This window comes from Sphaeramia orbicularis, chromosome 5 (genome assembly GCF_902148855.1).
Source record: "Sphaeramia orbicularis chromosome 5, fSphaOr1.1, whole genome shotgun sequence".
Classification (NCBI taxonomy): domain Eukaryota; kingdom Metazoa; phylum Chordata; class Actinopteri; order Kurtiformes; family Apogonidae; genus Sphaeramia; species Sphaeramia orbicularis.
The window spans coordinates 21,692,977-21,709,447 of NC_043961.1; the positions used below are offsets into that span (position 1 = coordinate 21,692,977).

The 16,471-nt window shown below is 37.8% G+C and overlaps 2 protein-coding genes across 3 annotated transcripts; one reads left to right on the forward strand and one right to left on the reverse strand.

Moving 5' to 3' along the window:
• Positions 1 to 590: 590 nt before the first annotated feature.
• On the reverse strand, positions 591 to 6,219 carry lyar (Ly1 antibody reactive homolog (mouse)). Its single transcript, XM_030134826.1, has 8 exons — positions 5,731 to 6,219; positions 4,793 to 4,907; positions 4,570 to 4,677; positions 3,904 to 3,987; positions 3,357 to 3,660; positions 2,358 to 2,417; positions 1,045 to 1,130; positions 591 to 871 (listed from the first exon to the last, which is right to left on the reverse strand). Exons 1-8 carry the CDS (start codon positions 5,850 to 5,852, stop codon positions 734 to 736), a joined length of 1,017 nt encoding a protein of 338 aa, XP_029990686.1. The 5' UTR covers positions 5,853 to 6,219; the 3' UTR covers positions 591 to 733.
• A 37-nt stretch (positions 6,220 to 6,256) lies between these two features.
• On the forward strand, positions 6,257 to 14,582 carry zbtb49 (zinc finger and BTB domain containing 49). Of its 2 annotated transcripts, none has more exons than XM_030134824.1 (8): positions 6,257 to 6,494; positions 6,847 to 7,040; positions 7,135 to 8,267; positions 8,392 to 8,438; positions 8,518 to 8,591; positions 8,843 to 8,925; positions 9,012 to 9,173; positions 10,912 to 14,582. In XM_030134824.1, exons 2-8 carry the CDS (start codon positions 6,889 to 6,891, stop codon positions 11,652 to 11,654), a joined length of 2,394 nt encoding a protein of 797 aa, XP_029990684.1. In that variant the 5' UTR covers positions 6,257 to 6,494; positions 6,847 to 6,888; the 3' UTR covers positions 11,655 to 14,582. The 2 variants fall into 2 exon arrangements, with proteins under 2 accessions (XP_029990684.1, XP_029990685.1); XM_030134825.1 differs by having other exon boundaries at positions 6,485 to 6,545.
• The last annotated feature ends 1,889 nt before the right edge of the window (positions 14,583 to 16,471 follow it).

A 16,471-nucleotide genomic window follows, 5' to 3' on the forward strand; every position in this document is an offset into this window, starting at 1 on the left:
CTGAGTAACAGCTTCACTAAAACCCCAAGTATGCAATATACAATTACAGGTAAGCAGTGTGATGAATGAGCATCAGTGTTAAACCTACTGGGATTAGCAGAGCTTCATAAAGCTGGGCAGATTTCCTCCTGTGTGTGTGTGTGTGTGTGTATGTGTGCAGCTGGGTGTACACAGGGTAAAGAGGGTGCTCATTCTAGTGGTGGAAAATCAGACAGCATTAAAACTTCACCTGAGGCTGACACCAAGCGTCTTGCTTCTATGGAGCTTCTGTGTCCCTGGCCAAGTGAACCCCGTTCGGGGTGCCGAGGAATGTGCATTAGCTTCGTCCCGTGTGAGAGTCAAATTCACCTCAGGTGCACCTCTCCCATTTCCCTTCCCCCAACTCCAACATCCAATCCCACAGATAAGGTGCCATTTCCCAGCCTTACCATGGGTTTGGAATGTGGAATGGAACAGCCGTCTATCACAATTGTCATTTTATACATTAAACAACAGCAACGTGTTCAAAGGCAGTAAGACATATTTGTAAAACTTAGTTACACCAACTAACTTCACTGACTAAAGAACTGAACATAAACAGGACACATAACTCACTTATAAAATGCTTTAATCATAGAGATTATGTCATCTGTATAAAAATATTACAGAAGGATGTCAGACAGTGAACAGGTCTGAATTTTAAAAGTCTATGGATAACATACAGATAACGACAGAGGGTTGAGAAAAAACATATCTAATTAACAAGTTTAACTCTGTCTTTCAAAACTCTAAATTTGGGATTCTTGCTAATCTTCTTGTTGAAGAGTGCTAGCACCTCATCCTCCGTTTTAAAATTTCCATCACCAGTGAAAGAATAGTAAGCTGCCACAATCTGGAAAAGAAAAACAAGTTTGTGATATCATGTTAACCCAAATGGGGGTCGAATTTCCAAACATGCATCTACTTGATTATTACAACAAAATGCTGGATTACAAAATCCAGGAGGTGCATGTACAGTACACTTGTGTCAACAAATCTAAAATTATGACTAAAACACCATCTCACCTTCTTCCTCAGCTTCTTCACTGACAGCTCCTGATCAGGTGAATCTCTCAGTACTGCCTTGATGTTGCCCTTCCAGTTGAATTTGCCTGAAAGTTGATCAGACAGATTAACTTTGATATAGAGAATATTTACAGCAGCGCCTCACTGCCAACTGAAGAAGCAACACTGACCCCTGGTGGCATTTTACTCTTACACCAGCATTTATTTTCTAACAGATGTCAATCACTGTCATTTTCAAACTGATGGTTCTCTGGTCCACAGAGGATTCGATAAACATTCAGAGATGTGCTATTATGAAGTCTGTCTTAAAGCTCTTTTTGAGTTCTGAGGAGCAAGAATCAACATGGGTCTCTGGGAACTCTGCGGATCCTGGAAACCCATGTTGGTGTAAATGGCCTTATTTATTAATCCAAGTGTTTCATAAGATTCCTAAACCCCTTCAACAGAAGAGATTTGTAATCTCAATAAGGTTTTTTACCTGGTTAAATAAAGGATACATATGTAAAGAATAGTGTTACAGACTGAACACTATCGCTGATCATACTGATAACACTTATATAATAACAGCATTTATACAGAAGGGGGCAGACAAACACCACAAGAAAAAAAAATGTGCTGGGATTCATCATTCAAGTAAACAGTGGATCAGACAGCCTGGTTGGAAAAAACACCAGTAATAAAAACTTTCCTCTGAGGTAAATAGAATTTAAGCCTACACTTTCAAAAGTTTAACAACTGTAGCTGTATCATTTTTTAAATTTTTTTTAATAATAGCTAGAATTTAGAATATTCATTAAAAAAAAATACAACTATGAATATAGTCACAAACAAGTCAGTGTTTAAGACTTAGGGGATTTGTGAGGGTTTAACTGCAGAAATAGAATGTAACATCTATATTAATTCTATTTTCAAGTGTTTCTGTTACTTCAGTATGAGATTTATCTCTATAGGTCCACCATAGTGTGCCACCATGTTTCAAAAATAACTCCTAACAGGATTCCTCTTTTTACATCTTATGGTGGGTGGTAACCACTGATAAGGTGCATTACTTTTACCTATGTGTGAGTGTGGATTAGAGTGAATATTCCCTAAACAAAACAAAACAAACCTGGCTCAAACAAGGAACTTTAAGTATTTTTTGCAACCACTGCAGGAGAGGAAGACTGGCATAGTCAATTAGTAGAAATGATCTATTTCACAACACTGAAGATGTGACACTGACAAATAATTAACTGGACTGTGTGTGTTTACAAATCCAAGCTGAGATGCAAGTGAAGGAAGAAATGTGGATGCATCCAAGGGAATCAAAGTACCTTTAAGAACTGCTTGTTCCTCCGTCTCCTCTGATGCTTCAGCTTCTGTTGTTTGGTCATCTGGTAGAAACAGGACAAAGTGGTAAGCTGTGGTGGTAAAATTGCTTTCCCTACATATATCAGTCAATCAAACTTTTATTGAGGTGCTGATACAATCATTTAATAGTTCTAGACCAGAGGTGTCAAACTCATTTTGGTTCACGTGCCACATTTAGCCCATTCTGATCTCAAGGGGGCCAAACCAGTAAAACAATGACGTAATGACAACTTCAAGTTTTTCTCTTTGATTTAGTACAAAAAAAACCCATTAAATTCTGAAAATATTTACACTGTACAAAAAAGATGTGAATAACCTAAAAAAAAATGAAATTTCATCAGAAAAATTAGTGCCATTTTAACAATATCATGCCTCGACGTATTATTTATACATGCACATTACATACAACGTTACACAAACATTTGGTAACAGGCATAATAATGTTAAAATTTTGGAGTTTAGAACTAAAATAAGAACAATTTCTATAATATTATGCATCTGATTATTTTTAACACAACTTACAGATCACAGTGAATCTACAAATGCAAAGAACAGAAAAAAGAATATTGTTAAAATTGCACATTTCAGGTTGTTCATATTTGTTTTTATTTATGTATTTATTTGCATTTTATTGTGAAAGGACAGTTTGAAAATGTAAATGTTTTCATAGTGTAATGTAACTTTCTCACTTACATTTTTTTTCCCACATAAATTTTCAAGACGAAAATTTGTAGTTGTCATTATTTATGGGTTATGTTATTATTTTACTCGAGATCACATTGGTCTGTATGTGGAACCTGAACTTAAATGATTTTGACAACCTTGACTGTCTGTTTAATTTTTGCACTTTCATCCTGTGGGCCGGATTGAAACCTTTGGTGGGCTGGCCCATCGGCCACATGTTTGACACCATTGTTCTAGACTAGGAAAACTATTGCCCCCCTCTTATGGAAATGTCTTACTTGTCTTTGCCTTCTTGATGAAATCCCCGTTCTGCTCTTCGTTTCCATCTTCATCACAGCTGTGCTTTCTCTTTCTGTCCTTTTTCTTCTTTTTGATCACCTGCTCTTCCTCTGCCTCTTGTACAACTGCTTTTGCAGCACCTTTCACAGCCTTTCCATGTTTTTGCTGGCGGGCTTCTTTGCGCTCTCGTTTGTTCAGTTTTTTCTTTTCAGCCTTTGGTTGTCCATTTTCATTTCCATTAGTAACCATTTGGGCTTCAACTGCTGCTGGTTTATCTTCAGATAGCTGGGGGGCATCTGATGCCTAGAAGAAACAAGGACGTACAAGTGGTATTAGAAATAACAAATTTGTTTTTTAATGACCTTATTACTAAACATGCTTCTTTTGATGAAGAATTTTAATGCAAAGGAGAGTTCCATTATATTTTTCCTCATCCTATTAGGAACTCAAAACTTTTGGATAAAGCTAAAAGGCCAACAAGGGCTACAGCGACATTTGTATACATTTAAGAGCCACCTGTTGAAACTCTAAAATATGGCACCTTACCTTTTCAATGTCTGCTGAAAGGATGTTCCACACTTCTTCATGTAGATGTGTGTTGGAAATTTTCAGACTGTTTTTCATCCAGTTCTAGGGAAAAGTCCCAAATTGACAACATGGTTATGCAAGTGCATATAAGGAGGCTCATTTTTCCACCATTATGTGCATACCTTGTACATTCACTAAGATATTTTACACCAGAAACACACTACTGACTAGGGCTGTGAGATATAGCCAATGACAGACTGTAGTGGATGAGTCACGATTTCATTTTTGTTTTCAGTCTATATAACTTCAAGATAAAATCTGATTGAAAAAAGTATTGTTTACCAAAACAATACAATATGTGCAATGTCACTAAAGACAACAAATTAAAAAAAGATCTTTCAAGGGACTCAGTGGAAATTATTGGTTAAAAAGCAAAACAAAACACTACTGAGACACTGACTTGAGACCGAAGTTCACAATAAACATAAACAAAATGGAAAAGAACAAAAAAAGTTATATATCACTTTCTTTATTGAGCAATAAAGAAATCATGGACCTTGATTTTGCAATTTCAGCTTTTCAAGGAATCAAAGTAACTTAACATATTACCCAGCACAGCACTACAACTGATCATTAGATTGTGTGATAACCAAATATTAGTCATCTGGTTAAGGAAGGACCAACCTGAAATTTTGCTTTCTTTCTTGGGACATTATCGTAAGTACTGACTTGCTTCAGCACATTCTTCAGATTTGGACTGACACCAGGTTTAACCATGGCTTCATTGATTTTCTTGAGGAGCATAACCATGAAATCAGAAAAGAAAAAATAAACAGATTATAAATACATGCACCTCCTGACAAACACAAGTGCAAGTGGGTGACAGTGATCTGAGAGGTTTCTCTACCTGAATCCACTGCTGCTGCTTCACATCTCCTTTATTTGCCTTAGCCTCGTACCCTTTTCCTCCATATTTTTGATCTTCACTGATACATTTGTTGTGGTTCTTATAGTCATCGCCCCTGTTCAACACATACAGATAAACTCAGATGCAACCATAGCTAGAACTTTTGCGTGTTTTTTTTTTTTTTTAAATACTTTATTTAAACATTCAATATACAAAATGGCACAAACATTGAACAACCACATATTCGTTGTCCATAAAGGCACAGACAGTGCGCAAACACCAACTGAAGTGTACAAAAAATGACACACATATGCTCTCAACAGTAGAATAAATAACGAAAAGACATAAATCAACATAAGAAAAATAAATAAAGAAATTCCAATTAAATAAAAATAACATTAACTCTCTTCCTCTTTAAACCACATATCGTGTAGCTTGACAGTTTTTATGCTCTTCATTCAATCTAAATATCTCAATGCTTTGATGTATTCCTTAAATTCACAATTAAAACGAATAAAACAGGGGGTTACTTTGGACACTCTACTTTTGTGTATGTGAAATTTCCCAAAGAAAATTAATACATTAAGAAAAAATTCAATTTTGTCATTACTGTGATCAAAATAAGAGATAATGTTTTTACATTCTATCTTCACATTTACTTTAATTTTGCACAGAGTATAACTTTCTAATCGAGACCAGAACTCACTCGAATGTACACAGTAATAAAATAAATGTGTTATTTTTTTCTGATTCATTGTAACAGAAAGTGCACTTATTCTCAACGTCTAAAAACTTACAGAGATATGAGTTTGTTAAATATATATTGTGCAAAATTTTAACATGCATTTCTTTGAATTTATTGTTAATACAAGAACTTTTGCCTGGTAAACCGCACGTAGTTAGCATTAAAACGTCACAGTGAGTAGCTAACTACTTACCAAAAGTCTTTTCCACAATCGATGCAGGACAACACTTCACAGCCCCGGCACCCAGACACATGTTTGTCTACCTGGGCTTTCTTCAGAGACTCACCGCAGGCGTTGCAGGTGAAAAACACCATTGTGAAACTATTTTAGCTACTTATGATAACCGTCGACTATGCTAACAGTCTATGGTGCTGTCCGCAACTAAAATGTGCAACAAACGATTCGTTAAACGCATGAAAAAGCAGAATCTTGTTTTGTTCACAGTGGTGTTACAAGCTAGCGTTAGCCAAACAAAGCTCTAAAGGAGACAAATATCACAATAACCCGACGACTGAGAGAAGTTTTTACTCTTCTCAGATTGTTTAACAGTAGTATGTGCTAACGTTAAACGAATTACGCAGTATAACCGTTTTTAAGAACGTAACACGAGCTCCGCAGCGGTCCATTCATGCAAACTTTTCAAAACACACGTGACTTCGCCGCTGCTCGGGTGCAACGCTCTTTATGTTCCGTGTGTAAATGTGACGCAAGTAAAGTTCCGACCAGGTTTTAGACTATTTTGTACGTTTTAAATAATAAAACGACATATATGTAAATATTTTGAGTGTTTTATTTAGTATTTACACCTATATGATACTCCAAGTTACAGTCATTACTGCTCACAAATACTATACCGTGTGATAATTTTATCCGTAGCATGTTCAAAACACAAGCTGCACCAGGAAGTGAGGTGTTCGGCATTGTACTCCTGAAGTGACCGATCATCCAAATGAAAGGTGAGAGCAATAGATGTCCGTTTGCCTTATTTTCAAGTCAACGTTCCCAAGGTAGTGGTCATTTCTTTAAAAATGTTACCTGCAGCTGAGGTTCACATTGGATTGTAGCTAGCCCGGTGTTGTTAGTTAGCATAGCTTTGTAGATTGCTAGTTAGCTGCTTTGGTCCAATTTTTGCATGGGTGGTCTTGTTGTAGTAGAGATGTTGGATTCTGCGCGCTGAATGCAGTTTGTATTAATATGAAATTGCGTCAAATGTTTCTAATTTTGAAGCCAGTATGTGTTTTTAAATATGATGTAAGACTGTGAGGAATGGGAATTAATAGCTGTTTTTGACATGTATTTTTTGGCTAGGTTTTTGATGGAGAGGTGGGAGCTCCATAGAGCCAAGTGACTATGGACACCCTGTCCAGCCACAGCTCCTACCTCCTCCAGCAGCTCCAGGAGCAGAGGATCCAGGGGATGCTCTGTGACTGCATGCTGGTCGTCAAAGGTGTCTGCTTCAAAGCACACAAAAATGTCCTGGCTGCATTCAGCTCTTATTTCAGGTGTCATATTCCATCTTTCTCACTGACTGTAATAGTTGCACACATTCTGCTAAGCATAACTAAATGTAAATAAACCCTTCTCTGATTTTTACAGGTCATTGTTCCAAAATTCTCCTGGTCAAAAGAATGACATCTTCAACTTGGTTATCCAGGATGTCAGTGGCATTGGTCAAATATTGGACTACATGTACACCTCCCACCTTGACATCAACCAAGATAATGTTCAAGCACTTCTGGACATTGCCCAATGTTTGCAGGTGCCAAATGTCCAGAGCATGTGTAATGCTTTCCTCAAGCCCTGTCCTCCACCAGTGGACATCCCATCATTTCCTCTCCCAGCCATGCTGGGCTCAGAGCATGACTGCCTTCTGGGAAACAGCCTGCCTCATGATGTGGACCTGCACTGTTCATCTGAAGGTCAGAGGTCTGGCTTCAGTAGTGATATGGACCACTCAAAAAGGTTGCTCCCCTCTCTGTCTAATAACAACTCAAACTGTGACACAACTAGTGGCACTCAGGCACCTGTAGAAAAACAGTTAGTCCATGGCTACAAGCTCCGTAACTTCTACAGTAAGCAGTATTTCAAACAAAGTGCAATTCAGACAAACAGTGCAGCATCAAATCAAAATCCAGGACCTCTGGTTGTGGCTGAAGAGCAGCCATGTCAACTTGTCAGTCAGGGAGGGAGCAATACCCCTGTGTGCACAGGAAACACAGTTCAGTCCAACCCTCCTCCTCCTTGGACATCTATAGCTGTTGAAAAGAACAATAGCACATCCTCTTTAACACTGTCAGAAAGTTTAAACACATCCAACTCTGTCTCAGGAGACTCTATGCTTAACAAACCAGTGCGTCCAAAGAAGACCGTGTACCTGAAGAAGTACAACTACCTCCGGTCGCAGAAGGCTTTAGAGGAGATGTGTGCTGAGTCAGTTATTGAGCCTGTCCTCAGCTGTGCCAAAGAGCGCCAACAGGAAGAGTCTGTTGTCCAGAGTGATGCTCCACAGGCCCCCCCTGAGGGCCTCACAGCAAGCAACAAGGAGGTTACAGAGATGGAAAAAGATACACAAGTTCCCAGTTCTCCACCAGTGGACCAAGAGGAGCCACATTTAAAGACTGTGCCAGAGCAGCCACAGCAAACAGGACATAAGCAGTACTGCTGCGAGGTGTGTGGAAAGGTCTTCAAACACCCAAGTAACCTGGAGCTGCACAGGCGCTCACATACTGGTATATTTTTCTCTATAATTGCACTACAAGTTTTATGCTAGTAAATATATCATTTAGATTAACATAGTCTGTGGGATTTATAGTTTTATTTGATGACTAACTTTCAATGATCTCTTGTTTGCAGGTGAAAAGCCTTTTCAGTGTAATGTTTGTGGGAAAAACTTCTCCCAGGTAAGGTGTAACGTTTTATTTGATGTGCCTCTAAATTATTTTAAGAGCAGTAACTAATTGCCTGTGCATTTTTTATTAGGCTGGAAATTTACAGACACATCTGCGACGACATACTGGAGAGAAACCGTACATTTGCGAATTATGTGGAAAAAGGTGCCTGCTTGTATACTACTTTCCATTTTATTCTGTCTATTGTTAGAGCACCTGGTTGCCCATGTTTTGCTACTTTGATATCTATTTATATATGGTGAGGGTGTTAACTGCAGCTCTGTAATGGAGTGTAGTTACATGAGTGAAATTAAAGGTAAAACAATGTGAATGTATATTTCTGCATATGGCCTGTATCACATAGTTTTTCTGCCTTATACTTTGTTATGAATTGTACTTTTATCTGTGGTTTTCAGTTTTACTGCATCTGGTGATGTCCAGCGTCACAAAGTTGTCCACACAGGCGAGAAACCACATCTGTGTGACATATGTGGCCGAGGTAAGCACAGGTGCTTCTCTCTTATTTACTTAATAAGTACTAATGTGACCATATTGTTTTACCATATTTTCATGAACATTTCTCAGGATTCAACAACCTTAGCAATCTTAAGGAGCACAAGAGGATACATGCCACAGACAAGACTTTCACATGTGACCAGTGTGGAAAGTCTTTCAACACCCACCGAAAGCTTCTGAAGCACAAATCCCGCCATGCTGGGGAAAAACCACACAGCTGCTCCACATGTGGTAAGGAGGAGCCGCTTTTACCTTGTTAGGAGTATCAGTAGCAGACGGTCCCATCAGATGAATAGTTGTATGAATCATTATTCAGATTACACTTTAACATATTTTAGAGCACTGGTCTACAAGTCAAATGCTTCCAGAATAAAAGTGGTGAAATTTTACCATGTGTGAGTCATTGATGAAGAAAAATCATGTCAAAAATGCTGGTTGGCTGAAATTTCCAAGATACAGTCTTGGGTCAAAATGTGAAATTCGAGAATCAACAAGAGAATGGGTTTTACTCCAAAGGAATATGTGTCTCAGAGCTACTAGATCTACTACAAAACACTGTCTGCACATGACAATACATTCACTTTACAGGTTCTATCTAGTGGAACATTTATAAATCTGTTGTATAAATTTACATAAACCAATATATATGTGTAATAACACTGTATCATATACCTTGAAAACATCAGCAAACCAGCACTTCTGTCATTTGTTTTCCAATTAATAACCCCTTTAGCCCGATCGGCCCGCCCGCGGGCCTAAAAAATTATATTAATATTCATCTACTATAAAAATATAATAAATCAGGACAATAGATGTTTTTTTCAACTTTTGCTCAGAATTTAGACCCTAATGTTAATAAAAGTACATCAAAAGTGTGTTTTAGTGAAAACTTTATTGTTCAAACATGATTTTTAATCTTTGTGGGGTGAAATATACGCTATTAAAAATCTCCGACACGAACAATTAATTTATGCACATCATCGTCAATCCAGCCAAAAAAAAAACAGGCAAGGATAAAAAATTCTAATTTCTCTTTTAGTTTGTTACAGTTTACCCAGGCAGAGTAATAGATACAATATTTTAGACAATGGGAATAGATTCTGTGAGGTCTCTAAATGTCCACAGACACCAAGAACATCCATATGAACCTTACTGTTGTGAAGTAATTCTTCATTTACTTTGGGTATGTCTTTTTAGCCGTTTTTCCCCTGAAAATATGGTCAGGGTTAAATAGGTTAATCTTATTAAAATACGTAACATTTAGCACATTTGATCTCTGAGGCAGATAATTTCTAAAAAATTGTAGACCAGTGTTGTACAAAAAAAGTGCAGTTAATCTTTTGTGCCAAGGTTGACTCTACTGTTACTCACACCAAGTTTTGAGAGCTACGATTTGCATTTTTGAATTATTTTGTTGTGTTGAATTTCCGAAATATAACAGCCCTTTTGAGACCTGGCATTTACACGCACACATTAGAATACTGCATCCATTTTTTTCTTCATTAGGACATAGAATATTCACACTTCACATCATCCAAGAAAATATACTACCTTGAAAGTTGCCAGTAAATGCCAGTAGCCAAATCAGTGTGTCTTTTACAATTCGTTGTCCTTATTTTTTAATGCGTTTACAAAGAAATATTACATGCTGGAATTGAATGCTTGCTCAGGTATATTTTAAGCTATTTGATGAGCTTGTATTTATTTGAGTATAGACAGGATGCCTGGGGCAAAAAGACAGACTTAGAGTAGCTATTTTGTGTCTCATTTTCAAGTATTTCTGTTTACTACTTTTTGTTTAATGAAGGCTACGCTGTGACATGTAATGCTGTGCTTGATAATTCTCAATTATTTAAATAATGGACATTGAATCTTCATGTAAACTACACCTGGGTAGATCAGTCAGTTTTGATCATCAGTCATGATTAGACAGTGTTTGACATTCAATATTTGCTCCATGTAAACACAGGGAAGAGCTTTGTTGGCTCAGGAGACCTACACCGTCACATACGCTCACACACCGGTGAGAAACCCTACCTCTGTACCGTCTGTGGCAAGAGCTTTACTCGCTCTGCCCTGCTGAGGAGACACAGCACCAGGCACTGCAAGGGAGCGCCATCTGACAACCCTGTCACGGACAACTCGGACCCGCCTCATAGCTCTGACGGAGGGGTCTCATTTCCTAAACCTGTCAGTCACAGTAAACTTCCTGCTGCTACCAGCGAACAGCCTTTCCCCAGTATGATGCCCCATGCAGGGTTAGAGAAGCCATCGCAGCCAACATCATCACCACCGCAACCAACGCCACGTATCGAACCCCCACCTTCCAGCATGCATATCAGCCCAGCATCTACCTCCACTTCACTTCCTGAACTGCGCTCCCTGGTTCCTCATCACCTCCTTTCTTCCAACCACCAGGAGAGGAGTGCATCTCTGAGCACCTCAGACCACATGAAGCTAGCCAAAGCCCATCTGTCCCAGGAGACTGGATATGGTCCTTATGTGGAGAATGGGCCAATGTCAGCAGAGATGGGCAGGGGTCTAGTAGGAAGGCAGTACGTGCCTCCCACAGACAGCCAGTGTAGTTCCCTCACAGGGTCTAGCAAACCCAACAGTAGCTCCTACAGGTCCAGCGAAGGCCAGTTTATCTCCAGTGTAACTCTGTGGGGTTTGGCAATGAAAACTCTGCAGAATGACAATGACATAGAATAGTCCAACATTGCATAACATCCTTTTCAGATAAGCACAGAGGACCTGCCTGGTGTTAACTGTTGAATTTGGTTGTTTGCACTGGGCTCCTGGTTGTGTAATAATGCAAAACTGTTATCTTTGCGTAAACAGAGCTATAAAAGTACAAAATTCACAAGTGAAAAGATCGAATTGGTGTCATACAGTCATATTCACAGTGAGGACAGACCGATTATTTGTGCCAATACTCACATTTGTCCAAGTATTGCTTTCAGTAGTTTTTATATGATAATGTAAATTTATACAAATATAACTTATGTAGGCATTAATGCAGCCTCCTCTCTCTGTTTGTACTCATCACTCTGTGGTCTCACGCAATGTCCTGCCCACAGCACAGTCTGACTAGTTACGCAACACCAGTAATAGCCTGACAACACTGAAATGGGAAAAAAAAAAAAATTAAATATTGAATACTTTTTTCCATTATTCAGTGTTAATAGTCGAATCCATTCAATATGAGTCTGTTGTATTGTGTCTCCGATCAAATCCAGTGGTGTAGATCATGTGACCCACACATACAGGCGACTTTGACGGCTTTGCATCCAATATATAAAACTTAAAACCAAACATTGTTTTTAAAGATACATTGTCATATTTTTTTCATCATTTTTATAATGTTATATAATATTTTGCTCAATTTTAGATGTTATCAATCCAAATAATTATGAATTTATGTCAAAACCAAGAAACTATAATAAAGTGGGTCACTAACAATTATGTCAAAAACACTTCCACAAAAATTGATGTTAGAATTTTTCTAAATCTTGACATTAACCTTTTCTTTTTTAAATTGCAAATGTGTGTTGGTCCAAAATGTTACATTAATCAGCAATAATCAGTATTGGCATCTTCTTCAAAGAAACGTATGTGTCAGTTTCTAACTCACAATGTTTTATAGATCATAAATAATTTTTATGAAGTGATGTGAACTGTTGAAAACTGTGCCTAAAGTGCCACATGATTTGAGCTAGTACAACAACTGTATCTATACAACAATACTCTGATTCTAGGTTTGTTCCAACTGTGCTTAACCTAAAACATTGCAGCTTTTAAAATTAAGTTGATCACCACAATCATTCGTACACTGCACTGCACTTTATGCTGTAATATATATAGGCCTATTTTAACATGTTAAATACAGGTCAAATACTGATGCATTATATATAAGAATAAAAGTTGAACAGTAAAAAAGTCATGTATCAATGATATTTAATGAGAAGCATATCTGGTCACATCATTTTTAACTCTCCAACTGTTAACGTGTCTCAGGGACATTTAATTACTCAAGATGGTTATCGATGTTCATTTAAAATATGCAGAAGTACTCCATTAAGAATGAGGACAAATGAGTGTAATGAAAGATAAAAAACAAAAACAAACATTAGCCATCAAAACAATCAGACCCTCATGTCTGTAGGTCATGTCTGCCACACAGAATAATCCCACTATGTTGTAAAATAAACTAAAACAAACATAGATTTTATCGATGACCCTGAAAACACACTGCAACTTCATGAAACCTCTATCAATAATATCAGTACTATTATCAGAATGAGTTGGAAAAAGGAATGCACAGTGAGTGTAAACACCTAATCTGAAATTAAACTAAGCTCTCAGTTCAGAATTGTTTTTCAGACCAGCAAGAAATTGAAAATGTGGATAGGTATTGTTAATGCAGTATGTGTGTGATTTTTTTTTTTTTTCTCTAGAGCAATAGCTGCCATGATTTCTGAGAAAATCACATCAATCTCAACAAGTGCTTTTTCTCCCAATGGGAATCACTCATGTTAAAATCTGAATCTCAAGGTAAATGGAGATGTAGTAGAGACCTACCTTCTGCTAAATGTTACAGTTGAAATAAGCTGTAAATAATTACAGGTGCAGACAGACAGATTAAACTACAGTGATTTCTCTTAAACTTCTACACTTGCTTAAAATGACTAAATTCATAAGTTGTGTTGTACTGTATTACAAACAATAGGGGGCGATAGAAACCAGATGCTACAGTTAATAAATAGATGCACAGCAAAGATTTTGGCCAAAAGCTCCAATATGTCAGATCCCTCTAAATTATAATACAACATATCCTAACTACATGAAGCATGTTATCTAATGCTGTTTTCTCTGCCTGTGTTCCACTTTGCTTCTGTTTCTCAGTGATGTTCACCACACATCCAGTAAACATAATGAAAGCTCACCACAGCATGTGAGTCATGTAAACAGAGCACATTCACAAGATAGGCAGCTGATAACTGGCCGTCATTGTTACAACATACAGACACGGTTACTCCATGCTTGCTGGATTAGTTGCCTAGCAACACAGAATAAGTCTGTTATCATGGTGTTCATTCTCCTTCATTGCCCTTTACATGAATACTCCCATCAATGATGGACAAGACACAGGGATTTAAGGTGGAAAACTATATCTGACCCTGATGCATCACACTTACATGCTGCTGTGAAAATGGCATGTCACATTGTGGATGTTCAACACCTGCTGAATTCAGTAGATTTTCTCTGCTGCAGATCTATCAGTGTGTGAGGAGTGTGAAGAAAACTCTTCTGTTCCTCACTCCACGGACTCAGAAAGCAGTGAGATATTGAAACTGTCAAGTGTACTGATCACCACCAGGCGCTAACAACATCCCGGGTTCTTTAGTCGTTGAAGCATCGGAGAGAACCCTCATGAGGGAGAGGAGACCACTTAGACTCCTCTGTACGCTCTCCTGTAACCTTTCAGTGGGATTGAGGCACTTAAATGTGCCACTTTTCTGACATGATTGATCTGAGTCCCTGTACTCTGTAGGTCTAGTCTGGGGTCTGCAACCTGCTCTATCTAAAGAGGCATTTTTGGACAGAAAGAAAAAGAAATATATTTCTGCAGCAGCAAAAAATATATTTAAAGGGGTCATATTTTGCTAAACCCACTTTTATTAGTCTTCAGTACATTTATTTGTGTATTTGGACCCTAATTGTTCAAAAAGTTTGAATTTGAACCCTCCATGTGCTGCAAAGCTATCTTTATATTTATTTTGGCAAAAATCGAGTGGGTTTCTACAACCCGTTTTAATTCCTGCTTAATTTGTCATGTCTATAACTAGTTACGTCACGACATTTGCATATATAAGGTCAAGAGTTCCGACAAACATTTCTCCGAGTACGACATAATTGTTTGTCAGCAGCAGCGGTTGTCGTCCAAACTGAAAATATGTCCAAACTTCGAGCCAGTTACCTAAAACGTTCAGCTGTTGGTTGAATGGGACAGAGCAGCACAGTCAACAACCTGGAGGGGGTGGGGTGTGAAGTGGCTCATTTGTATTTAAAGGGCCAGCGCTCAGAACGACCTTTCTGGTGTCATTACTCAGAAATAGGGTTGAAGATGGACCTGTGGAGTTGAATTAATGAAGAATTCGGACCCAAGCATAGCATTTACAGATTATGTATATTTCATAATTTCATTAAAAAATAACAAAATATCACTCCTTTAAGGCTTTCAAAAGCAGGAACACATGATGTATGGCAGATACATCTTTTGGTGACAAAATTTGAAGACATTTTTTATGTTATGACAGTTGGATTTCATTGAATAGATATGTAAGATAATTTGAACATTTATTAACATTTCAACTTTTGTTGTCGACTAAGCCACTGTAAAGAGGCTGAACATCCATGACTTGCTTCAAATGATTGTTTACATTCCATACTGAAGATTCCTGGAGTGAAAGACCCTTTAGGAAACTTTATCACGTTCGACAGAACTAAAAAGCTTTTATCTTAACCCATAAAGACCCAGCGCTACTTTTATAGCAGTTCACAAATGAATTTTTCTCTCTATTTAACCTTCCCTAAGTTATTTATCACTATTTATTGTAATATTATCCTCTGTATTTTGTGTTTTGTTTTTTTTTCTCAATAAAAATCAGGTATTTTCCCATATTTAATTCATTGATCATGTAGATGTTCCAAGAAAAAATAACAAAAATATCCTTAACACATAAGGACCCAGTGTGACTTTTGTGGCAGTTCCCAAATTAATTTTTCTCACTATTTAACCTTTCCTAAGTGATTTATCACCACTTATTAGAGTATTATCCTCTGAATTTTGCTTTTTTTTCCCAGTGAAACTCATCTATTTTCCTATATTTACTTTACTGATCATGTAGATGTTCGTTAAAGCTCAGAGTGAAGTCAAAGGTTATTGTATCAAAACAGAAACAACTGAAGAAAAGGTGACTTTTTCAGTAAAAATTAGCATTAACTGGACATAAACCTAGTGTCTCCATCCACTGTCATTGATCCAACTCCACGGGTTTAACTGGTGAATCAATATTGTAGAAGATGACGGTGTTTCCATGGTAACGAGAGAGCCTCTGAATGTTCAAATGGGTCAAATCTGATGTCCATGAAAAGATGAAAAACTGTATTTTACACCAATTATTTACATGTATTGATAGGATTGGTTGATTGACAGGTATTGAACAGTTTAGATCAGTAGATGTATTAATCGCTGGTGGCTGTTTGGGTCTTTGTGGGTTCAACAAAAAACAGCATTTCACATGTTTTTTTTTTGTTTTAGGGTAATCAGTCCACCAGTGCTGTCCTGTGTCACTTGGATCACTGACTTTGAGGTTACATTCATCATCCTATGACCCTCACTTCTGCCCCCCCCCCCCCCCCCCCCCCCCTCTGTTTCCCACTCTCTCCCTCTCCCCATCATGCTAAAGTTAATCCTGATTATGTATGCTGTCTAACTGGCGCAGAATGAGACCAAGGCTAATGCC